At 48.6% G+C, this 26,633-nt stretch overlaps 1 protein-coding gene across 3 annotated transcripts in view; it reads right to left on the reverse strand.

Moving 5' to 3' along the window:
• CHD3 (chromodomain helicase DNA binding protein 3) overlaps positions 1 to 15,773 on the reverse strand; it is a 195,727-nt gene extending 179,954 nt beyond the window's left edge. For all 3 annotated transcript variants that reach the window (XM_075346709.1, XM_075346710.1, XM_075346708.1), the window contains exon 1: positions 15,008 to 15,773. In XM_075346709.1, the coding sequence (XP_075202824.1) occupies positions 15,008 to 15,293 (286 nt within the window). In that variant the 5' untranslated portion in view covers positions 15,294 to 15,773. The remainder of the gene's footprint in view (positions 1 to 15,007) is intronic.
• Positions 15,774 to 26,633: the final 10,860 nt, after the last annotated feature.

The raw sequence follows: 26,633 nt of genomic DNA on the forward strand, positions 1-26,633 counted from the left end.
AGGGGTCCCTCATACTGCCTGTGGAGGACATCCTATTGTGTGGGGGCTCCCATACTGCCTGTGGAACCTGATGGGAACATGATATTATTGGAGACCCTCATACTGTGTCAGGGGCTGGGGGGGGCCCTTAAACTGCCTGAGGGGGAACATCATACTGTCTATGCGGACCACCATACTGTGCTGAGGGCTGTGTGGTCTCTCATATTGCCAGAAGGACTGTGGGGGACATTATACCGTGTGGGGGGGCTTTCATACAGCTTGTTGAGGACATTATATCGTAAGTGGATCCTTTATACTGTGTGAGGAGCTGGGGGGGCCCTCATACTGCCCCAGGGGGGACATCATACTGTATGTGTGGGCCACCATGCTATGTGGAGGGCTGTGTTGGCCCTCATATTGTCTGAGGGGCTGTGGGGGACATTATACTGTGTGTGGGAGATACAGAGAACATCACATTGTATATATGGATCCTTATACTGTGTGAGTGGCTTTGGGGCCCTCATGCTGTCAGGGGCAGGACACGATACTGTCTATGTGGGCCCTCATACTGTGTTGAGGGCTGTGTGGGCTCCCTCATCCCAGGCACCTCCAGACACCGCGACCACGAGGACCACGCACACAGGCCTCACTGACCAAACCCAGGACCATACCCTAATAGTCTCACCCTTTGGGTGCCATATTATACTTACCTTAGGCTCCTTGCCTACAACAGAATAGGCTATCCACTTTACAGATCATAAGACGTATATGTTTATACTTATGGACCTATTCAGTGCCTGGCGTTCCTTTTACCTATAATCCAATTTCCAATAGAGACGTAAGAGGTGTTATTTTCTCTTTCCACTTGGATGGTCAGGTGACCATTACCATATATCTCCCAAACAAAGGTGATAAGAGGACGACTGTCATTCTATCATCCACATGAGGGTATTAAGGCTCTATAAGAGTGATGAATACTAGATATATGCGATTGATCATTCCATGCGATACGCACTATACTACAACCCTTTGAGTCCTTGTAAATGACCGAAGGTTTTGGTCGAAACGTCGGACTTGTTTTTCGTATTTCTTGATATTCTCACAAGAACACAATACAAATATTCTCAGAAAAGCAATTTTGTAATCATTTTTATTAGTGTGCCGGATTCCTTATTATCTATTGGCCCTCATATTGTCTGAGGGCCTGTGGGGGACATTATACTGTGTGTGGGAGATACAGAGAACATCACATTGTATATGTGGATCCTTATACTGTGTGAGTGGCTTTGGGGCCCTCATGCTGACAGGGGCAGGACACGATACTGTCTATGTGGGCCCTCATACTGTGTTGAGGGCTGTGTGGGCTCTCATATTATCTGAGGAGCTCTGGGGGACATTATACTTTGTCTGGGGGCCCTGAAACTACTTGTGAGGGCTTTTGGGTCTTTATGGTGTGTATAATGGGGCTGTGAGGACCATTCCTCTGTGTGGGAGCCACAATATGGGCGTCATGATGTGGGAGGTATTATACAGTGCTGGGGTTACTGTGGCAGTATCTTAAGGGGAAGGGACAATTAGGAGTTTTGTTATGGGGCCCAATGATTTCTATGTATCCTACTGCCAACAAGCCCCCCATATTAGTTACTATTAGAGTTGAGCGGATTGGTCATAATCCGGGTCCGGCAGATCCGGATCGGGTTGCCGCCGAAGTCCAGATCCGATATCCGCGGCCATACAAATCAATAGGGAACGGGATCCGGGACGAGAGACAGAGAGAGACAGAGAGAGAGAAAAAAAACAAAAAACGGATCCGGATCGTGCACCCCGAATCCCGGGTACTGGTCGGACTTGGATCGGGCACGCAAACCACGCGGATCCGGATTTTGCAGATCCAGGTCCGCTCAACACTAGTTACTATACTTGTCAGGGTTCAGTACCTGACTGGTCAGGCCTTGTACCTTAGGTTTTGCATTGCCTTTCATGCACATTTTAAATCTCCCGCCCAATGCATTCCTCAAGAGCTCATAAATCTGAGGCTTGCGATGGAAATGTCTGGCAGTGATTATGGTGTTGGAACCCTGGGGAAGAAGAATGAGCGAGACGGGGGAATTGAGGTCTGTAATAAAATTGAGGGTTGAGGTATCGGCTGAAAACCACACTGAGCTATCACACGCAGTCTCCAAAAACAATCCCTGCCCAGTCATAATCTAAAGATCTACAGATCACAAAAGGTTAACAAATCCTGCCGAGGAGCCTCTTCAAGGCCGATGACAAGTGTTGTCTACCACCGAGCAACATGACGGAGGAGACCACAGCGACGGCATACAACTACTGCAGCAAAAGCAATACTATGGAAGGCGAAGGATACGAAGCTATACGAAGCTATACAGCAGTACCTCCTGATCTGTTGCCAATATTGTTAAGACAGAACACGCCCAAAAAATTTTGCAAAATGGATACCGAAGGGAAAAAAAAAAAAACACACAAAGCAACTTGATGCATTTCATTAGGAAGCAGAACAACCAGGGAGTGTCAATGCATTACCATAAATCAATTCCCTCGAGCAAAGGAAGCTTGGAATTCAGGGATTAAAATCGTAGACTTGTGGCATTTATTTTATACATCTTCTGAAAGGTTTTTACATTCTTTTCTGCATTTATTGCAAAAAAAAAGGGGGGGGGTAGTCTTCGTTTACATAAACCTTTCCTTTCCAAATATTAAACAGCTAAAATTGACTAAAAAACTAAAACTTGTCCTAACCCTCAACACAGGGATGGTACAACAGTATTAGGCCGCACTCAGATGTCCATAATGCAGATGTAGGACCTGGACTTCCCGTGGTCCAACTAAACCAGACCAAATATAAGACCAGGTTCACAAGCCCGGCATTCACGGTCCGAGACGTACGGACTGGCCAAACCAAAAAGCATCATAGCACGTATATAAGGTTCTTGAAGCTCTGAACCAGGAAAAACGAGCAGGAGAACCGGAGTCATAAAAGCTCAGAACCAGGAAAAACGAGCAGGAGAACCGGAGTCATAAAAGCTCAGAACTAGGGAAAACGAGCAGGAGAACCGGAGTCATAAAAGCTCAGAACCAGGAAAAACGAGCAGGAGAACCGGAGTCATAAAAGCTCAGAACCAGGAAAAACGAGGAGAACCGGAGTCATAAAAGCTCGGAACCAGGAAAAACGAGGAGAACCGGAGTCATAAAAGCTCGGAACCAGGAAAAACGAGGAGAACCGGAGTCATAAAAGCTCAGAACCAGGAAAAACGAGCAGGAGAGCTGGAGTCATAAAAGCTCAGAACCAGGAAAAACGAGAACCGGAGTCATAAAAGCTCGGAACCAGGAAAAACGAGGAGAACCGGAGTCATAAAAGCTCAGAACCAGGAAAAACGAGGAGAACCGGAGTCATAAAAGCTCAGAACCAGGAAAAACGAGCAAGAGAACTGGAGTTATAAAAGCTCAGAACCAGGAAAAACGAGCAGGAGAACCGGAGTCATAAAAGCTCAGAACCAGGAAAAACGAGCAGGAGAACCAGAGTCATAAAAGCTCAGAACCAGGAAAAACGAGGAGAACCGGAGTCATAAAAGCTCAGAACCAGGAAAAACGAGCAGGAGAACCGGAGTCACAAAAGCTCAGAACCAGGAAAAATGAGCAGGAGAACCGGAGTCATAAAAGCTCAGAACCAGGAAAAACGAGGAGAACTGGAGTCATAAAAGCTCAGAACCAGGAAAAATGAGCAGGAGAACCAGCATCTTAAAGTTAATACCAGCAGTATCGTGTACCATATTTTTCAGATTATAAAATGCCCTTTTCCTCTCAAAAATTTGAGAGGAAAGTGAGGGGTGCGTCTTAAAATCCGCATGTAGCTTACCGGGGGGTAGTGGAGAGGTGTAGCAGGAGGCAGGGTCAATGCTGTGGCAGCTGTGCACGCTCTACGACTCCTAAGCAGGGTCTGTGGCAGTGAGGGCTTCAAATATTGGCGTCCGGAGTCGTCACGTGCGCAGATGGAGCTCTCAGCTCTTAAAATCTCATCTGCGCACGCACCACCTCTTGCCTATTGATCTCCCAGCAGCGGATTTAAGGAAAATGGCGCCCGGAGATGGCACGTGAGCAGATGAGATCTTGGCTTGTCATTGATCCGAGAGCTTAATCTGCGCACGCACTGGCTCCAGGCGCTATTATTTGAAGCCCTCACCGCCCGCAGCCCCAGCCCAGCCACCGCTGCTACAGCCCAGCTGCACCAGCCCAGTTGCCCAAGACCCAGCTGCCCCAGCACCAGCACAGCTGCACCAGCACCAGCACAGCCGACTCAGCACCAACACAGCCGACTCAGCACCAACACAGCCGCCCCAGCACCAACACAGCCGCCCCAGCACCAACACAGCCGCCCCAGCACCAACACAGCCGACTCAGCACCAACACAGCCGACTCAGCACCAACACAGCCGCCCCAGCACCAACACAGCCGCCCCAGCACCAACACAGCCGCCCCAGCACCAACACAGCCGCCCCAGCACCAACACAGTCGCCCCAGCACCAACACAGCCGCCCCAGCACAGCTGCACCAGCACAGCCGCCCCAGCACAGCTACCCCAGCACCAGCACAGCCGCCCCAGCACAGCTACCCCAGCACCAGCACAGCCGCCCCAGCACCACCAAAGCCGCCCCAGCACCAACACAGCCGCCCCAGCACCAACACAGCCGCACCAGCACAGCTGCACCAGCACAGCCGCACCAGCACAGCCGCCCCAGCACAGCCGCCCCAGCACCAGCACAGCCGCCCCAGCACAGCTACCCCAGCACCAGCACAGCCGCCCCAGCACAGCTACCCCAGCACCAGCACAGCCGCCCCAGCACCACCAAAGCCGCCCCAGCACAAACACAGCCGCACCAGCACCAACACAGCCGCACCAGCACCAACACAGCCGCACCAGCACAGCTGCACCAGCATAGCCGCACCAACACAGCCGCACCAGCACAGCTGCACCAGCACAGCCGCCCCAGCACAGCTACCCCAGCACCAGCACAGCCGCCCCAGCACAGCTACCCCAGCACCAGCACAGCCGCCCCAGCACCAGCACAGCCGCCCCAGCACCAGCACAGCTACCCCAGCACCAGCACAGCCGCCCCAGCACAGCTACCCCAGCACCAGCACAGCCGCCCCAGCACCACCAAAGCCGCCCCAGCACCACCAAAGCCGCCCCAGCACCAACACAGCCGCACCAGCACCAACACAGCCGCACCAGCACCAACACAGCCGCACCAGCACCAACACAGCCGCACCAGCACCAACACAGCTACCCCAGCACCAGCACAGCCGCCCCAGCACCACCAAAGCCGCACCAGCACAAACACAGCCGCCACAGCACCAGCCGCTCCAGCACCAGCCGCTCCACCACAGCTGCCACTGGCGAGTTTCTGGGTCACCCGCCGGCTGCATCGCCCTGCTCCAGCACTGCCCCTGCCTCCTGTGACCCCGCTCCACCCCCGCTGCCTCATCCCTCTGGTAAGACACTACCAGATTATTACGAACCACCAAACCATTTACTGAAGTAAAATTACCAAAATATTTTCCCAATGTCTATGAGGTCACATTTGCGCCTCTGCTCGAGTCGAACCTAGAAATTCTTGTGATCGAATCAAGCGAGATTAAAATGGAATCTATTGTATGGAAGTTAACAAGGTCCTTTGGATCCATTTATTGACCAAGGTGGTGGATTCGGTAAAAATGTAGGGTAAAGGAAGGAGAAGAAAAGGTGGACGGACAAGTGGCTGACGTCCACACAAAGCTGCAAGGTGATGAAAAAGTCTGGCACACCGCTCTTCCATAAAACTGTAGCTTTATTCAAACTTCCAAAAAATGTCACTAAAACCTCATGTCCTTAGACCAGCATGGTCTCGCCAGTTTAATGGAAGAGCGGTGTGCCGAAAGTTTTCATCACCTTGCAGCTGTCAGTAGAAATGTACCATAGAGTCGGAGGGTGGAAAAATCGGAACCTTGGTGTTCCTGACTCTACAGCATTACGACAGAAGCCAAGTCGCAGATGTGCTGTGCAAGTAGTGTCATGGGTCTCTACATGAGTAAAATTACATTATATTTTCCTTAAAGGAGTTGTCCACATCTCCTAAAACTCTTTCTCAATTTCTATATCCCCCCCACCATGTAAAATAAAAACAGCTTGTAGTCACCTTCGGCGCTGGGTCTCACGCGGCTCTTGTTTTATATCACGTGAGCCATGCAGCCAATCAGCAGCGGCTCCGCTCTCACCCCTGAAGAAGAGCTACTGCTCTCTGACTTCCCTCGAATGTCAGGTATGTACGAAGGAAGAGAGAAGAGGCTGATAATGTCACGTGAGACCCAGCGCCGGAGGTGAGTACAGATCAGTTTTTATTTTACATGGGGGGGAATATTGTACTTGAGAAGGGGGTGTCCGAGTAGTGGACAACCCCTTTATTGATTATAATTCTACTTTCCCATTGCACGAAGAAATTTTGGCCTTCTGAATCAGCCGAGGACCTACACTGTGTCAATCATATCCATAGGCCCCCACCGAACCTGAGGAAGGGCAACAAACAAATCTCTTTTAAGTCTACGTTGGGCCGGTATATATATATATATATATATATTTTCGTGTATGGTATAGGAGAAGACGCCATTCAATACGGATACACGGAATACCGTATTTTTCGGATTAAAAGACGCACTTTTCCTCCCAAAAATTTGGGAGGAAAATGAGAGGTGCTGGCTGCGGTGGGGGCTGTATGGAGCAGGACGGTGGTGCGGGCTTCAAATAATGGCGCGCGGAGTCGATACCTGCGCAGATGGACCTCTCGGCTCAAGATCTCATCTGTGCACGCACCGCCTCCAGCCCATTGATCTCCAAGTAGCGGACTTAAGGAAAATGACGCCCGGAGATGGCTCGTGGGCACATGAGATCTCGGTTTATCATTGACCCGAGAGCTCAATCTGCACATGTGCCGACTCCAGGCGCCATTTCTTTGAAGCCTGCACCGCCTACAGAGCATCAGTGACACCCTCCGCACCGCCCTGCTCCACACAGCCAGCACAGTGCCCGCAGCCACCACAGCCATTGCAGCCAGCACAGCCCCAATTGCAGCCAGCACAGCCCCCACCATAGCGTCTGCAGCATCGCCCCTGCCTCCTGTGACCCTGCTCCCCCACCACTGCCATCCCCTCTTCGGTAAGAAACCTCCGGAGTGTAAGACGGACCCCATTTATTTTTTTTACCTCTAAATTCAGGGTGCGTTTTATAAAATGAAAAATACGGTACTTTTTTTTTTTTTTTTTTACAAAAGAAGCCTATGGAGAAAGGATGCCACTGTATGCCTATACTGGGGCATTGATCAAAGGTACGGGTTGAGAAAGTAGACCTCTAAGGCCTCTAACACGTTCAAGCAAAACACACGTTTTGCACAGACCATGGTATAGATGCATATGTGTGTGCGTATGTCCCTGTGTGTAATGGGCGTGTGCTAACAATGTGATACCCGTGTGGCATCCGCATAGCACACGGACAGCAGGAACCTCTATACTCACCTATCCCCGATGCTGCTGTCTCCGGCGCTGCTGCTGCTTCTGGGTCTTCTTCCGGGTCCACGGTGCTGTGAATATTCATAAGCATAATGAGCGGGCCCAGAAGTAAGTGACAGCAGCGGCGAAGACAGCAGTGCTGGAGACAGGTGAGTATAGAAAACCATTTTATTTCAAAGACGAGTTACACAACTGATGTCACACGGATCCCAATAGTGTGCGGGGTGTGTGACACCTGTGCTGCCAGAGAAACATGGACATGTCACCGTGTGCTGCACACGGACACACAGTCCATGTAAAAACACAGATGTGTGCGCACACCCATTGATTTTAATGGATATACGTGTGTCTATGTTTCCAGTACCTGTGAAAACGGACATCACACATACTGGAAACATGGACGTGTGAAAGAGGCCTAAAGGCCCCGTCACACGCTACGATTTATCTGACGATATGTTGTCGGGGTCACGGTTTTCGTGACGCACTTCTGTCATCGTTAGCGACGTTGTTGCGTGTGACACCTACGTGCGACTCCGAACGATCGCAAATAGGTTGAAAATCATTGATCGTTGACACGTCGTTCAGTTTCAAAATATTATTCGTCATTTGGAACGCAGCAGATATATTGCTACATTTGACACCCTGCCAACGACGAACAACATCCACACGACCGCCTTGGTCAAACAATATATCGCTGAACGATGTTGCGTCGTTTGCGGGATGTGTACGTGTGACCGCTACTAAACGACCTATGAGCGATCTCGGCAAATTGAAACTACGATCTGGGCGTGTCACATCGCTAACGAGATCGGAAGATAAATCGTAGCGTGTAACGGGGCCTTTAGTCTAAGTTCCCACAATGAGTATTTGGTGCTTAATTTAGCTGTGCAAAAAAAAAAAAAAACATATTACAGTGTCAGTAAGGGGTATGGGATTTATAGAAATCTCGTGCCCGTTGTGCTTTTTATTAATGTTTGGGACGCTAACCTGTGGTGCATTTTTTAAATCAGTAACCTGTTAATTTTACTCGCAGAAAATGTGCGTTTTATTTGCTGATTTTCCGCACATACCACAAATCCGCAGGTAAAAAACACAGCAGAAACCAACTAAAAATTTGTGTAATTCGCACATTTATCAATAATATTTTATTAAAGCTAAGTAACAAGTGTCCAAAACCAAGCAGTTTTAGATAAAACATGACATACAAAAAAATAGACAAAACATGCAGCGCAAAAAAAAAAAAAAAAGTGTGATACAAATGCAAAAAGAGAAAAGAACGAAAACACGAAAATATTTTATTTTATCTACCCTGTTTTTCCAAAAATAAGACCTCCCCCAAAAATAAGCCATAGCTGGGATTTTCAGCATTTTCGAAGCAAGGCTTAAATATAAGCCCTCCTCCGAAAATTAGCCCTAGTCGCGGTTCAAAAAAGAAGTGTCCATGCAGCTAAAAATGTTCTAGATAATGCAGGACACTTTATTATAGAAAGCAGACACCCCACAATCACACTGACCAGACGCTGAGCGGGAGGCCCTGCAGGACCTGCAGTGGATCACACAACCACACACATCAGATCTCACACACACACACAATCAGATATCACATACACACTTACCACATCCAGCGACACCGATCTCTTCTCGCCGGCAGAATCCTGAGAGGCAGTGCGGTGGAGCGCAAGGACCTGCCGCAACAGGACCTGCGGACACACGTGACTTCCTCCCATCATTCCCTGCGGCCGGAAGCGCTGGATGTGATGTGTGGCGTGTGTGTGCGCGTGTGTGTGTGCGTGCGATCTGCTGTGTGTGTGTCAGCCAGAAGCAGGGGAGGGTGGCGTGCAGCACCCACCGGAGATCACAGGGAGGACCTGGGAGCCACACAGACGTCCGGGTCTGGTAAGTATGAGTCTCCTGGGAAGGGGGAAGGGGTCTGCTTTTTTGGGAGGTAAACTTACCCCCAACCATGTCTCTCCAAAAATAAGACCTCCTCCAAAAATAAGCCCTAGTGCTTTTTTGGGGCGTAAAAAAAATATAAGACAGTGTCTTATTTTTGGAAAAACATGTTAACAGAAGTATTGGAAAATCTGCAACATCAAAAACGCACCAAACACTAATCATGGGAACCTAGAGTTAGGGTATGTTCATAAACTGATTTTTTTTTTCCCCGCATATAAAAATGCCGACCTCTTTTTGGTGATCTGGATCACTTGGCTCCATTCACCAGGGTCTTTTAGGCCCCATGCGCGCGTTGCTTTTTTGGGTGCAGTTTGTTGCACAAAAATGCAAGCATTTCCTTCCCCAGCAAAGTCTTTGGGATTTCTGATTTGCTGTGCACAGTTTTGTGGTGACCAAAAAAATGCAGCATGTCAATTCTTTTTGCGTTTTTGGCTAGGTTCACATTTCCGTTGTTTTGCATCAGTCACATGCATTGCTTGACGCTTGTGACTGATGCGTTGTACAAAGGATGACAAGTATTGGTTTGAGAAAGCGGATTCTGGTTTTGAGAGCGATCAACTGATCGCTCTCATAAGCCGGCGGCTGGGACATCAGCTGATCGCTCTCATAAGCCGGCGGCTGGGACATCAGCTGATCGCTCTCAAAAGCCGGAGGCCAGATCAGCTGATCACTCTCAAAAGCCGGAGGCCAGGAGATCAGCTAATCGCTTTCATAAGCCGGCGGCCGGGAGATCAGCTGATCGCTTTCATAAGCCGGCGGCCGGGAGATCAGCTGATCGCTCTCAAAAGCCAGCGGCCGGGAGATCAGCTGATCGCTCTCAAAAGCCAGCGGCTGGGAGACCACCGGCTTTTGAGAGTGATCAACTGATCTTCCGGCCGCCGGCTGATGAGAGCGATCAGCTGATCGTTCACAATAGCCGGTGGCCGGGCGATCAGCTGATCGTTCAGCCGCCGATGAGCATGCGCAGAGAAAACAAACGGATTGCGCTGCTAAAAAAAAACGTTACAGGCTGCGTTCCTGCCGCCCGACGGTCAGTCGTTCCACGACTGATCAGTCGGGCAGAGGATGCAACGCAGCATCATCAGTCACAATCCGACGCTCATGCAAGTCTTTGGGAAACAACGGAATCCGCCAAACGGATTCTGTTGTTTACCAGAGCCGCGGATTGTGACAGAAGTGTGAACCTAGCCTTTCCCTGCATTTTTTACTCATTAGGGATAAAAAAAATCCATCAAAAACGCATAGAAAATATATACGTTTTTTGGGTCACAGGCTGCATTTTTGTGGCCACAGGGTGCAGTTTTGTGGTGAACACAAAACTGCAGCATGCGGCCATACTCTTAAGGCTGCTTTACACGAGAGGATCTATCGTGCGATAGATCGTCGGGGTCACGGATTTTGTGACGCATATCCGGCAGCGCATGCGACGTCGGGCAGTGTGACACCTCCGAGCGACGCAGTATCGCTCACAAATCGTGAGTCGTGTACTCGTTGCTCGGTTTCATAATCTCGTTTAATTGTTCTCGGGGTAGCACACGCCGCTCCGTGTGACACCCCGGGAACGATGGACAGCAGCTTACCTGCGTCACGCGGCCGCCGCCGGCAATGCAGAAGGAAGGAGGTGGGCGGGATGTTTACGTCCCGCTCATTTCCGCCCCTCCGCTTCTATTGGCCGGCTGCCGCGTGATGTCGCTATGACGCCGAACATCCCTCCCACTCCAGGAAGTGGATGTTCGCCGCCCACAACGACGTCGCACGGAAGGTAAGTGCGTGTGACGGCGCTTTAACGTTTTTGTGCGACACGGGCAGCGATTTGCCCGTGACGCAAAAAGGACGGGGGCGGGTACGATCGATTGTGAAATTGCACAATCGGTCGTACCGTGTAATGCAGCCTTTAGGCCATGTGCGCACACGTAAATGCGTTCTGCACCGCAGCATTTAGCCACTGCTTGTGCGATTCAGAACGCAGCTGAAAAGCTGCGTTCTGAAAGTTTGGTCTCTGCAGAATTTTTGCACATTTCGTGTGTTGTGGATGCTGCCTCTCCCATAGACAGAGTGGAGAACGCATCCAGAACGCACAAAACAATTGACATGTTACTTCTTAGAATGCAGCGTTTTGGCAGCATGCAAAGCGCTGCGTTCTAAAAAGCAACGTGCGGATGGAATTTGCACAATCTACATAGATTGTGCTGGGGACGCAGGACGCATGCTTTTAAGCTGCGGTGCAGAACGCAGCGTAAACGCATGTAATTACGCTACGTGCGCACGCTGCATTTTTTGCCGTCTTTTTGCCACGTTTTCGCTGCATTTCTGGGTGCAGTTTGTAGCCCTAAACTGCATGCATTACCTTCCCTAGCAAAGTCTATGAGAATTCAGAAAGGCTGTGTACACATTGCTTGTTTTTTCCTTGCAGTTTTGGTTGCAGAAAAAATAAGCAGCATGTCAATTCTTTCTGCGTTTTGACCTGCATTTCTCCATTGAATATAGTGAAAAAAATGCATGTGCGAAAACACCTTTTTTTATGCGGTTTTCGGCCAAAGGTGCATTTTTCTGCAAGAGGGTGTGTTTTTTGCTGAAGAAACAAAACTGCAGTGTGCGCACATAGCCTTAGATTCTAAACAGATCAACGGTGTCCGATACGGTCGGCAGCTGAATGCCGTCATTTTACCCCTGGTGATTTAAAAACTGCAAGTGACTCCCACTGGGGTACCGGCTCCCGTTGTCGTACACACAAGGGAGCCGACATTTTTGGGCCCAAACGGTACCCTGAAAGTCACATGTCATGAGTAGTGATGAGCGGGCACTTCTATGCTCAGGTGCTCGGACCTCGTAACAAGCATCCGGACGCTTGAAATCTTCGGAACGTATGCTTGTTTCCCATTGACTTCCATTATACTCAGAGCACGAGTTGCACCCATCCGAGTATCCGACTACTCGTTACGAGTACCAAGCACCTGAGCATGGTAGTGCCCGCTCATCACTAGTTACCAGTACTGAGCACCTGAGCATGGTAGTGCCCGCTCATCACTAGTTACCAGTACTGAGCACACGAGCATGGTAGTGCCCGCTCATCACTAGTTACTAGTACTGAGCACCTGAGCATGGTAGTGCCCGCTCATCACTAGTTACGAGTACAGAGCACCTGAGCATGGTAGTGCCCGCTCATCACTAGTTACGAGTACTGAGCACCTGAGCATGGTAGTGCCCGCTCATCACTAGTTACCAGTACTGAGCACCTGAGCATGGTAGTGCCCGCTCATCACTAGTTACTAGTACTGAACACCTGAGCATGGTAGTGCCCGCTCATCACTAGTTACGAGTACAGAGCACCTGAGCATGGTAGTGCCCGCTCATCACTAGTTACCAGTACTGAGCACCTGAGCATGGTAGTGCCCGCTCATCACTAGTTACGAGTACTGAGCACCTGAGCATGGTAGTGCCCGCTCATCACTAGTTACTAGTACTGAGCACCCGAGCATGGTAGTGCTCACTCATCACTAGTTACGAGTACTGAGCACCTGAGCATGGTAGTGTCCGCTCATCACTAGTTACCAGTACAGAGCACCCGAGCATGGTAGTGCCCGCTCATCACTAGTTACGAGTACTGAGCACCTGAGCATGGTAGTGTCCGCTCATCACTAGTTACCAGTACAGAGCACCCGAGCATGGTAGTGCCCGCTCATCACTAGTTACCAGTACTGAGCACCCGAGCATGGTAGTGCCCGCTCATCACTAGGTACTAGTACTGAGCACCCGAGCATGGTAGTGCCCGCTCATCACTAGGTACTAGTACTGAGCACCCGAGCATGGTAATGCCCGCTCATCACTAGGTACTAGTACTGAGCACCCGAGCATGGTAGTGCCCGCTCATCACTAGTTACCAGTACTGAGCACCCGAGCATGGTAGTGCCCACTCATCACTAGTGACAAATATATGTTTTTTTGTGAAGCAATTGTGCCGAAATCACTTTTTTCCCTAAAAATCGTGATCGAACAACAAAATAGAACTAGACCATTTCAGATACAGGTAGTGATTCCTTTCAGTGGACTCAAGATCATATAACTGCGAAAGAAGAAAATCAGCGATTCTTCCATATTAGAACCGTAGACAACGAGGGCGCCGTATCGACAGAATATGGTTTCGCCAAACCGTGAGGTAAAATTTCAGACTATCGCCACAATAAATCCAGGTATTTCACAGATTATCGCCACAATATATCCAAATATTTCACAGATTATCGCCATAATAAATCCGGATATTTCCCAGATTATCGCCATAATATATCCGGAGATTTCACAGATTATCGCCACCGTAAATCTAGATATTTCATAGATTATTGCCACAATAAATCCAGATATTTCATAGATTATTGCCACGATATATCCGGATATTTCACAATTATCGCCCCAGTAAATCTGGAGATTTCACAGATTATCACCACAATAAAACCCAATATATTTCACAGAATATCGCCACAATAAATCCAGATATTTCACAGATTATTGCTACAATAAATCCAGATATTTCACAGATTATTGCCACAATAAATCCAGATATTTCACAGATTATCGCCACGATATATCCGGATATTTCACAGATTATCGCCACAATAAATCCAGATATTTCACAGATTATCGCCATGATATATCCGGATATTTCACAGATTATCACCACAATAAAACCCGATATATTTCACAGAATTTCGCCACGATATATCCAGATATTTCACAGATTATCGCCACAATATATCCGGATATTTCACAGATTATCGACACAATATATCCGGATATTTCACAGATTATCGCCACAATATATCCGGATATTTCACAGATTATCGCCACAATATATCCGTATATTTCACAGATTATCACCACGATATATCCGTATATTTCACAGATTATCACCACAATATATCCGTATATTTCACAGATTATCACCACGATATATCCGTATATTTCACAGATTATCGCCACGATATATCCGTATATTTCACAGATTATCACCACACTAAATCCAGGTAAGAGTTGCAGGTAGTGATACCTTTTATCGAACCACACGCATAGATTATGATAGTAAAACCGCACAAGCAGCGCCCGTCCTATAATTTAGGGGCTCTGGAGGCCACTAGTAGTCACCCAGGAGACATTAAAATAAATGGAGCCATCAAACTGTCCCCACACCCGAAAACATACGTACGACATGCTAAGAAAATGGCGGGAACACACTCTGTGGTGTCACTCTATTTAAAGGTGACAGGACAAGACCACACCACTGAGAGGAGGAGGAGAGGGGGGGTGAGGTGGACACAGGGGGGCTGCCGTCACCAATGCGAACAATAGGGGGACACTCGGCTCGAGTCCCCTCGTCCCCCCCACCCCTCCCAGTCTGAACGCAGTGAGACCGTCCAACGGTTAATGCGGTGGGATAGCAAAGAGGGGGGACTTGAAGCCGCCCCCGTGCACAAGTCGCCGTCTCCCCCCCCCCTCGCCCCCCACCAGGTCGCTCCCTGTTTACCTGCGGCGACGGTCGGCGCGTCGTCGGTTTCAACACTCCCCGGCTCCCTGGAGGACGTTGGCGGGAAAAGAAGGCTGGGGCTATGGCGCCTCGGTGTCGCCTCAGGCTCCCCGTCTTCGTTGTCGTCGTCTTCTCTTTCCTCCTCCTCTACGTCCTCTTCTTCTTCATCATCATCATCCTCTTCCTCCTCCTTTTCGCCGTCCCCTTCTTCGGACACGGCCATCTCCTCTTCTTCGCCTTCCTCCTCTTCTTCTTCCCCTTCGTCCCTCAGCGGGGAGGAGGACATCGGCCGTCCGCTTTTCGGCTTCTCTTTCGCCCGCCTTTTTTTTTTTTGCCTTTTTCTTCCCCTCCTGGCACCTCACGGTAAACTTTCCTGACAGGAAAAACTGCCCAAAAATGCTTTAAAAAGGCGAAAAAACGACTTCATCCGAAAATTCTCCTCAGAAAAATCTTTAAAAGGGGGGGGTATAAAAAAAAAATCAAGATTTTCTTGTTTTTTCTTTTCTTTGTTCCTGTTGTTTTATTTGTGAATCAGCAAAAACACCCCCTAAAAAAAAAAAAAGATGTCTCCCCCCCCCCCCTCCCTTTAAGAAAAAGAGACTTAAAGGGGTTAAAAAAAATATTCAGGAAGTCTTGAGAGGGTGGCAAAAAAAAATCTGTGGTAAAAGAAGCGGGGATTTATTTTTATTCAGATCAAATAGGAAAGTTGACAGGGAACCAAGATGGCCGCCCCTTCAATTATTATATGTAAAGTTAAAAAAAAAAATAATAAAATGAGGCTGTGTGAGATATTTATAAACCTTCCTCATCCCTCCCCCACCTGAATCACACAGCAGCTACTCCCCCTTTTTTATTAAGACCATTTCTATTATACACAGCAGCCTCTCTCTGGTGAAAGAGCTGCACAAAATGGCTGGGGGGGGGGGACTGGCACAAAAAAAAATATACATATAAAAAAATAAAAAATAAATATAGATATAGGATATGATAGGCATATAATAATGCCTGGGTGTGGCTATGTCAGAGTAAGGCCAGACAGATGTAAATGTGCAGTCAAATAGGAGCTGGCTGAGGAGAAAAAGAAGAAGAAGGGGGGGGGGGAAGTGTCGGAGGAGGAGGAGGAAAAAAAACATATTACTAAAATACATAAAAATCCAGCAGACGGAGGTGAAGCGGATTCTTTTTGTTGTTTTTTTCTACTTTAGACCTGTGCTTATAGCATTTTTTTGCCCGTTTAGGGCCACGCTATCAATGACTAAGGTCAAAAATTTTATATAAATATATCTATAAATATATTTTTTTATTTTTTTGTTACATTTTCTGTGGCGTGTGTCATACCACGCTCCTGGTGGGCAGCACAGTGGCTCAGTGGTTAGCGCTGTTGCTTCAAATCCACCCCTAAGGACAACATCTGCAAGGAGTTTGTATGTTCTCCCCGTGTTTATGGGTTTTTCTCCCGCAATCCAAAGACACACTGATAGGGAATTTAGATTGTGAGCCCCAATGGGGTTAGAGGAATATGTCAAGGCCATGATCCTGGTGAGCAGCACTGTGGCTTCAAATCCCCCCCCCAAGGACAACATCTGCAAGGAGTTTGTATGTTCTCCCCGTGTATCTATGGGTTTTTCTCCCGCCATCCAAAGAGACACTGATAGGGAATTTAGATTGTGAGCCCCAATGGGGTCAGAGGAATGTGTCAAGGCCACGCTCCTGGTGGGCAGCACAGTGGCTCAGTGGTTAGCGCTGTTGCTTCAAATCCCCCCAAGGACAACATCTGGAAGGAGTTTGTATGTTCTCCCCTTGTTTGTATGGGTTTCCTCCCGCAATCCAAAGAGACACTGATAGGGAATTTAGATTGTGAGCCCCAATGGGGTCAGAGGAATGTGTCAAGGCCATGATCCTGGTGAGCAGCACTGAGGCTTCAAACCCCCCCACGGACATCTGCAAGGAGTTTGTTTGTTCTCCCCGTGTTTGTATGGGTTTTTCTCCCGCAATCCAAATAGACACTGATAGGGAATTTAGATTGTGAGCCCCAATGGGGTTAGAGGAATATGTCAAGGCCATGATCCTGGTGAGCAGCACTGTGGCTTCAAATCCCCCCCCCAAGGACAACATCGGCAAGGGGTTTCTATGTTTTCCCCGTGTTTGCGTTTGTTTCCTCCGGGTACTCCGGTTTCCTCCCGCCATCCAAAGACATACTGATAGGGGAATGTAGGTTGTGAGTCTCGATGGGTTCAGTGGCATGTGTCAAGTGGTTAGCGCTGTTGCTTCAAATGGCCCCCCCCAAGGTTAACATCTGCAAGGAGTTTGTATGGGTTTCCTCCCGTAATCCAAAGAGACACTGATAGGGAATTTAGATTGTGAGCTCCAGTGGGGTCAGAGGAATATGTCAAGGCCATGCTCTTTGTGGGCAGCACGGTGGCTCAGTGGTTAGCGCTGTTGCTTCAAATTCCCTCTAAGGACAACATCTGCAAGGAGTTTGTATGTTCTCCCCGTGTATCTATGGGTTTCCTCCCGCAATCCAAAGAGACACTGATAGGGAATTTAGAGTGTGAGCCCCAATGGGGTTAGAGGAATGTGTCAAGGCCATGGTCCTGGTGAGCAGCACTGAGGCTTCAAACCCCCCCCCCCACGGACATCTGCAAGGAGTTTGTTTGTTCTCCCCGTGTTTGTATGGGTTTTTCTCCCGCAATCCAAAGAGACACTGATAGGGAATTTAGATTGTGAGCCCCAGTGGGGTCAGTGGCATGTGTCAAGGCCATGCTCTTGTGGGCAGCACGGTGGCTCAGTGGTTAGCGCTGTTGCTTCAAATCCCCCCCAAAGAGAACATCTGGAAGGAGTTTGTATGTTCTCCCCATGTTTGCAGAGGTTTCTTTTCACACTCCAAAGACATACTGATAGGGAACTTAGATTGTGAGCCCCAGTGGGGTCAGAGGAATGTGTCAAGGCCACGCTCCTGGTGGGCAGCACAGTGGTTCAGTGGTTAGCGCTGTTGCTTCAAATCCCCCCAAGGACAACATCTGCAAGGAGTTTGTATGTTCTCCCCTTGTTTGTATGGGTATCCTCCCGCAATCCAAAGACACACTGATAGGGAATTTAGATTGTGAGCCCCAATGGGGTCAGAGGAATATGTCAAGGCCATGCTCCTGGTGAGCAGCACTGTGGCTTCAATTACCCCCCCAAGGATAACATCTGGAAGGAGTTTGTATGTTCTCCTCCTTCCAGATGCATGGGTTTCATTCTGGGTACTCTGGTTTCCCCCTGCAATCCAAAGACACACTGATAGGGAATTTAGATTGTGAGCCACAATGGGGTCAGTGGCATGTGTCAAGGCCATGCTCCTGGTGGGCAGCACGGTGGCTCAGTGGTTAGCGCTGTTGCTTCAAATCGCCCCAAGTACAACATCTGGAAGGAGTTTGTATGTTCTCCCTGTGTTTGCATGGGTTTCCTTCCGGGTACTTTGGTTTCCTCCCACATTCCAAAGGCACACCGATAGGGAATTTAGATTCTGAGCCCCAATGGTGACAGTGATGATGATGTCTGTAAAGTGCGGTCGAATTAACGGAGCTATATAAGTGAGGCTTAATTCACACATCCGTTTGTCCGTGGAGTGGCTGCAGGTCTCATCTGTGAACTGAAGCTGCAAAGTTCAGGTTTGTGCTTGAACTGTGACAGACAGACGTGTGAACCTAGATTAGGCCTCGTTCACACGAGTGAATTGATCGGAAGCGTGCAATGCAAGGAAATCACACATTGCAGTCTCTGACCAATGCTAGTCAATGAGTTGGAGCAGATGGGCAGTTTTTTTATCATCCGGATTCTGGATGAGAAAAAAGCTGCAGCATGTTGCGAGTGTATGTCGAAATCGTGCGAGAATCGCCAGTAGAAGTGAATGGGTGCGAGAAAAAAACGGACACCACACAGACCATCCTAGTGACGTCTGTTTGTATGGATACATTACTATTCTGTAGCATAGGACACTGTAAATGGTTCTGTAAATTAATAATAGTAGCTAAGGGAAAAAAACGGATTGCACACGGAAGATAAGTGAGAAAAAATCGTCCTACTCTCGTGGTTGAGAATGGGACCATTTATTCATACGCTTGTGTGACCCCAGCCTCAATGTAAGGCCATGAAAACTCCAAACATGGTCTAACACACCTTATATCTTTTTAGATCGGCTAGAACACCTTAGGTAGCTGTCAGCTATCTTTCCCAACTCCACCATACCCAAGAATGCTCACCTTGTTCATGTGATTCCCATGGGGAGATTGTTTGGGCACCACCAGATACCTCTGCTTGCGTTGTACTCAAAAGAGTTTCTCTTTTTAGTCAGTTTACCTTTTATTTTATTTTTTATATATATATATATATATATAATACATTTACTTTGGCAGTTTATTGGTGATAGATGCCACAATGAGGCCATACAGTGGCATGCATCAGGAAATTCTTCCGAGATAGTGTACCCGTGATGAGGATTGGAGAATAGACTCATTGAACACTAAGGGGTACTTTGCACGCTGCGACATCGCAGGCCGATGCTGCGATGCCGAGCGCGATAGTCCCCGCCCCCGTCGCAGCTGCGATATCCTAGTGATAACTGCCGTAGCGAACATTATCGCTACGGCAGCTTCACATGGACTCACCTATCCTGGGATGTTGCTCTGGCCGGCGACCCGCCTCCTTATTAAGGGGGCGGGTCGTACGGCGTCACTGCGACGTCACACAGCAGGCGGCCATCCTGCCCACCTCCTTCCTTCCACATATCTTACAGAAGCCGCAGTGACGCCGGTAGGAGATGTTCCTCGCTCCTGCGGCTTCACACACAGCGATGTATGCAGCCGCAGTAGCCAGGAACAACATTGGACCATCGCGTCAGCGTAATTATGGATTACGCCGACGCTGCACCGATGATACGATTACGACGCTTTTGCGCTCGTTAATCGTATCATCCAGGCTTTACACACTGCGATGTCGCATGCGATGCCGGAAGTGCGTCATTTTCAATTTGACCCCACCGACATCGCACCTGTGGCCCAAGCCACACGGCATGAAAATCTGAGCGAGTGGAATGCGATAAAACATCGCATTCCACTCGGGTCAATATTACCCTATGTGTCAACACCCATGAGCGATTATTTTCTCAGCCCTAATCGGAACGAGAAAACAATCGCAGCATGCTGCGACTGCAATGCGTTCCTGGTTTCTCTTGCACCCATTCAAGTCTATGGGGCGAGAGGAAAATGGCACTGCACTCGCAGTACACCGGTGTAACGCGAGTGCAGGGCATGAATGGCAATAGCCGGCAATGGAGGAGAGAGGGAGATAAATCCCTCCGCAGCGCCGGCCCTCCCCTCCTCAGTGCCGGCCCACCCCCCGCAGTTGAGGTCCGATCGCATGATTGGACCTCAGTCGCAATGACACTCGCCTCCCAATGTGCTGCCAGCGCGAGCTGAGTGTCATGCGAGGATCGCATTAGTGCCCTGTGTGGCCCCGGCCTAAAGGGGACCCACAACACCTTAGATAGCTGTGGCCCATCTTTTCTGACTCAACCATACACATGAATACCTGACTCGTTCATGTGTTTTCAATTGGGGGACTGCTCTGTCCCCACTAGATACCTCTGATATGGCTGTAACTTGAAAACGAATGGATCGAAATTCAAATTGCTTGACCTTCAGTTTCCCGAACGTCAAGATGTCAGTGCTTTATGTCATACGCAAAAAAGACAGTTCAAGTTGCATCAGTGTTTTTTTATCCGATTTTCTATCACAGTTTGGTCAGCATCAGTTTTAGGCTATGTGTCCACGGGAGAATGTAGCTGCGGATTTTTCTGCATCAAAATCTGCAGCTTTCCCGCAAAATCCGCACCTTTTCAAAGGTGCGGATTTACCGCGGATTTGATGCGGATTTTTTTTTTACCAATTTTAGGCTATGTGCCCACGCTGCGGAAAATGCGCGGATTTTGCCGCGGATTTCTCGCGGAAAAGCCGCGGATTTCCCGAAAATCTGCAGCACAGGTACTTCCCAGCCATTTCTACGGCATTTTGGAAATGCTGTGCCCACGCTGCGGATTTTTCCGCAGCGGATTTTGGTCCGGAAAAATCTGCAACATGTCAATTATTGTTGCGGATTTTCATCCGGATTTTGGCTTTAAAATTGGGGGGAAAAAAAAAATCCGCACCAAAATCCGCATCAAATCCGCGGTAAATCTGCGGCAAATCCGCACCTTTGAAAAGATGCGGATTTTGCGGGAAAGCTGCGGATTTTGATGCAGAAAAATCCGCAGCTACATTCTCCCGTGGACACATAGCCTTAAAGCCAAAATCCGGATGAAAATCCGCAACAATAATTGACATGTTGCAGATTTTTCCGGACCAAAATCCGCACGAAATCCGCTGCGGAAAAATCCGCAGCGTGGGCACAGCATTTCCAAAATGCCATAGAAATGGCTGGGAAGTACCTGTGCTGCAGATTTTTGGGAAATCCGCGGCTTTTCCGCGAGAAATCTGCGGCAAAAGCCGCGCATTTTCCGCAGCGTGGGCACATAGCCTTAACTATCAGAATTTCCTCAGTTTTTCTAAGATGAAAAAAAATATGATGGATGTTTCTCAAGCTTCCATCAAACAGTCCGTTAATACACGGACAGCCGACGGATGGCATCAAAGTGCAGTCCGATTTTTATTCACTTGGACTTGCGTTTGGCCCATGATTTGGATCAAGATTAGACATGTCTCCTTGGTTCAGGGCGGACCACCTGAAAATTTCACTTTACTAAAATCTTGTCAGGCTACTTTCACACTTGCGTTGAACGGTATCCGTTGCATTGCGTTGTGTAACGGATGCAACGGATGTGTTGCATATAGTGACACAACGGATGCAACGGATGCTGCAAAACAACGCAATTCGTTTTGATTTTTTTTTTTTTTTTTTCCCGGTTTTACCAGCGGCAGACTATAGTGAACGATCAGCTGATCGTTCCCTGCAGCCGGCCGCTGGGTGATCAGCTGATTGCTCCCAGTAGCCGGCCGCCGGGTGATCAGCTGATCGCTCCCGCCCGCCGGGTGATCAGCTGATCGCTCCCGGCTGCTGGGTGATCAGCTGATCGCTCCCTGCAGCCGGCTGCCGGGTGATCAGCTGATCGCTCCCGGCCGCCGGGTGATCAGCTGATCGCTCCCTGCAGCCGGCCGCCGGGTGATCAGCTGATCGCTGTCACTTGCCGGCGCCCGGGCATGCCGGCGGGCGGGCGCTCAGCTGAGCGCTGTGACTTGCCGGCGGCCGGGCATGCTGGTGGCCGGTCATTCAGCTGAGCGCTGTCGCTTGCCGACGGCCGGGCGCTCAGCTGAACGTTCGGCCACCGCGAGCCAAAATAAAGTTTGATTTAAAAAAAAAAAAAAAAAAAAAAAAAAAAAAAGAGCATGCGCAGTGAAATCCAGAGGATTCCGCTGCTCAAAATAACGTTACATGCTGCGTTCCTCCCGCTGGGCGGAAGCAACGGAGCGTCGCCCAGCGGAAGCAACGCAGCTCCTTTTGGTACAATCCGTCAACCATACAAGTCTATGGGAAACAGCGGAATCCGTTAACGGATTCCGCTGTTTCCCAAAAGGGCGGATTGTAACGGAAGGAAAATAACGCAAGTGTGAAAGTACCCTCAGTGTACGTGCGTTGAAAATTTTTCAGACCCGCGCTGCTGGTTTCCTGTAGATCCTTTTGTTGACTATGTCGAATCCAGAGTGACAAAATGTAATATGGTCACTTGAATATATTTCCCTGAGTCGTAGGGTTGTGGAAATTTAATGGGCATACTTGGAACCACTAGTACACTTAGTGGCATCAATCTAAAACATGAACCTATGCGGGGTTTTCCTTAAATTAGGCTAATTACCTGTGACAGATTAATGGCTCAGCTCTCACACATAATTTAATAGCTTCAGTACGGAAGCAGAAGCTCGAGAGCAGAGCAGGCAAAGGGTCAGGTCAAAGGCGAGAGGGAGATCTATGACGTAGGGGAGTCCTTGTCAGTAGGAAGTCTCTCCTAATGTGGAGCGTAGCTGGCAGCAGAGAAAACCGCGCTTAACGCGAGGATTATTCTCAGAAGCCCAGCAAATTATGTTTGGGCGTTTCAGTGGAAAAGCAGTTTTGGATAATGTATTTAATTGTCATTAATGGTATATTGCATTAGCAGTAATGGGGGATACTTTGTAGGCCTAATATTCCCAAAAGATTTTTAAAAGCATCTTAACGGGAAGAAAAGTGGAAGAATACTGCAAAAAGCTAATGTGTTGAGGAGGAACAAAACCTCTAGAAAATGAAAGATGACACTAACTGTATGAATTCTTCTGATGTTGGTCCTGTGGATCGATAAGGAGTCGGTGACATATTGTGTCCAAAGCTCTGTTACGTGGCCATGACATTGACTAGCTGTAGGCCACTGTGATGTTTTGTCAGTGGTGATTGACATAATGTCCCGAGGCAACATGGCATGACACGACCACTAGGCCTAGTCAATACTCAGGACCAATGATAAGGTATTCTGTTCTACCTAAATTATCACTGATCCAGGAGTTGATTGTTGTTACATCGATGATCTTCCCGCTGTTGGGAATAGTTGAGAATCTCAGAAACGGGAGCTGCTCTCTCCTCTGACTGCGAGACTATCCCAGGAGGAGCTGAATGTGTGTTATAAATTTGCAGCACTGAAAAGCGTAGATGTAAAGATAATTCTAGCAACTTCCATTACAGGAAGTATTCTCCCCCCTCCTACGGTAGATAAGTACCTTCCGAAAGTTAATTATTAACCCAGGTAATTCAATTAAGTGAGCCGTCCGCGATGAAGCTCAAGATACAACCCGTTGCAGGTTCTTGAAGGCCACTGTTTGCTCTGGTCGACAAACAGAAAAGGGCCCCTGTGCGAGAACAGATTATGGGCCCTTTTCAGGCCAATAACTCATCAAAGTGCATAATTTCACCTGCTATAAAGGTAGCTGAGGGTCCCCTTACCTACTGGGCCTGTTACACTAATGGTACTTCCGTCCGTGACTATTAGTATACCTGTGGAGATGTGTCCCTCCCTGACTTCCCCGGCCTGTATTCATGTACTCTATAGCCCCCGTCACATTTAACAACTTACCAGCGATCCCGAAAACGATGCGATAAGGATCACTGGTAAGTCGCTGGTGAGATGTCACACAGTCAGATCTTACCAACGACGCAGTAACGATCAGCGACCTGTATAACGATCTCGGCAGGCGTTGGGACTGTGTTAGGTGGTCGTTGGTAGGCGTCAAACACAGCGATGTGTCCAGCCCAGCAGGACATCGCCTTTGAAGAAAATGGTCCCAACCATTCAGCAACGACCGGCGACCTCACAGCAGGGGCCTGATCGCTGGTAGGTGTCACACATAACGAGATAGCTGCTGCGTCAGAAACGGTGACGCAACAACGATCTCGTTAGCGATCCCGTTAGCGATCTCGTTGTGTGTGACGGGGCTTTATGCCATATAGAGGCATGTAGGTTGCTTGGCTGTCTTTGTTCTTCTCAGCTGGGGGTGACTGCAATAGACAGGCCTGTGGGAGACAATAGAGCCATGAGCTTCTGGAGACTTCTCCATGTATAACGACTACTCAAAAGTGGGTGTGAACCCTTCCCCCTCCAGGGGTGGATCTACAGGCACCGGAGAACAGACTGATGGTGGATCAGTTAGTTGGGTATGGGCTGAGGTTCGAGCAGCTGGGATCTTCGCCAAGGCAAGACCCTGGCACCCGTGTGTGGATTTATGAATGCTGTCACGTTGGATTGGGTTGGGTCCCTCATCTGTTGGATCCATTGACTTCTTCCAAGCATTACTGCTACGTGTTCTCTGGCGTCGGATTGCCGGGTGTCGCCCTCGGAACTTTGAGGACTCATTGTGGACTCCATCATTGTGCCTCAATAAAGCTTGTTGGATTGTTCATCAGCCTGGTGCCCCTGCCTGCTCTGTCGCATGCCCCGTCACAATACCCTTTGTCTAGAGTCCTTCTAATGGATAATACTGAGAACTTAATTAAACCAACCTAGTAATTTAATTTTTTTTTATTGGTGAAGCATTAAAGAGTGATTATATGTAGAGGAGAGGCAGCGCCAACACTGGAAACACTTCAGTTCCATAACAAATCACATTGCACCTCCAATATCGGACAAGAAAACGTGACGTGGCGCCGGGCCGGCTTCATGACTTGATTCCAGATTTGATCAATTTCATCATAAGCTGCAGATAACGTAATGTCTACAAGGATTTTTCCAATAGCTTAGTGAAACCAGGCTGCCCGAAGAGAAGAGCAGCAGTATCGCTATCTGGCAGCCACTCATTTCTCCGTGGGAATTGGAGAAAGCAGCTGGTGGCCGAACAGTCATTCAGAGGACAGCAGCTTGATTCTGGATATGGTTGGCATGTAAAGGGAGTCTGACAGCCCGAACAAATGCTATAAACGAAGCACATAGCCTTGTAAGGGATATAGCCCCTATAAAAATCATACGTTGACTTATCTATGCGCTGCCTCCATTCGCCATAATCTGAATGTTAATCAGAAATGGTCATTGGGGGTGCTCGGAGCACCCAGGGTGTGATTAAGTGGCTCAGTCAACTGGTTCGCGCACTGGCATGTGTGTGCCTCGGCTTTCTCTATAGATAGTGCTCACTCGAGGCACCAGTGGTACGCAAAACCATTGGGTGGAACAGAGCACCGAGCCTCTTGGCCACGTCAAAGGTGCACCAATAAAGTTGTGTGCTCTGTTTTAGTTTTGGGCTGACAGATTCCCTTCAATTTCGGGAGGTAAAGTAAAATTCTAAAATTGATGCCCATATCTAGGGATGATGGAATACCTGAAATATTCGGCTTCGCGAATATTCGATGCGCAATGTAAGTCTATGGGAAACCCGAATAGTTGTTAGTCGGGTTTCCCATAGACTTACATTGCGCATCGAATATTCGCGAATAGCCGAATAGCGGCAAATTTATTCGGCAAATATTCGCGAAGCCGAATATTTGAGGTATTCGATCATCCCTATCCATATCCTATTCCATTGGCCATGACAATGGTCTGTGACTAATCAGGAGAACCGCATCTTACTGGCCATCATCGCCGGCCCGGAGCGACACCACATGTGTACGTCGCACCGCAACGACGACGTTGTGTCAGGTCAACGAATCAATCAAAAGATTAACCGTAACCAACGGAATGGAACGTGCGAATAAAATTCGCACCAACTCAAGTTTTCAGATGTCAACATCCATCTGTGCTGCTTCTCTTTATCATTTGGCTGCTTTCGAGCTCTACTGCTTTGCAGCATATGCATGATCAGAGTCTATGATCTACCTCCGGCAGCAGCAGAGGCATAGGAAGTCCCAAATTGAGGAACTTCCCTTAATTATCGCAAGGCTTCAATAAAACGGGATTTGAAAATGGGCCTATTATGCTTATTTTGGACTCCTTTTTGGCCATTATGCTTTTTTATGCCCTTGTATTCAAGTAATGGTAAGGCCAGGGCCACACGGGGGACTAGGTCGATCCTCGCATGACACTCGGCTCACGCTGGCAGCACAGCGGGACCCGAGTGTCACTGTGACTGAGATCCAATCATGC

Source organism: Anomaloglossus baeobatrachus, chromosome 4 (genome assembly GCF_048569485.1).
Source record: "Anomaloglossus baeobatrachus isolate aAnoBae1 chromosome 4, aAnoBae1.hap1, whole genome shotgun sequence".
In the NCBI taxonomy this organism is placed as follows: Eukaryota; Metazoa; Chordata; class Amphibia; order Anura; family Aromobatidae; genus Anomaloglossus; species Anomaloglossus baeobatrachus.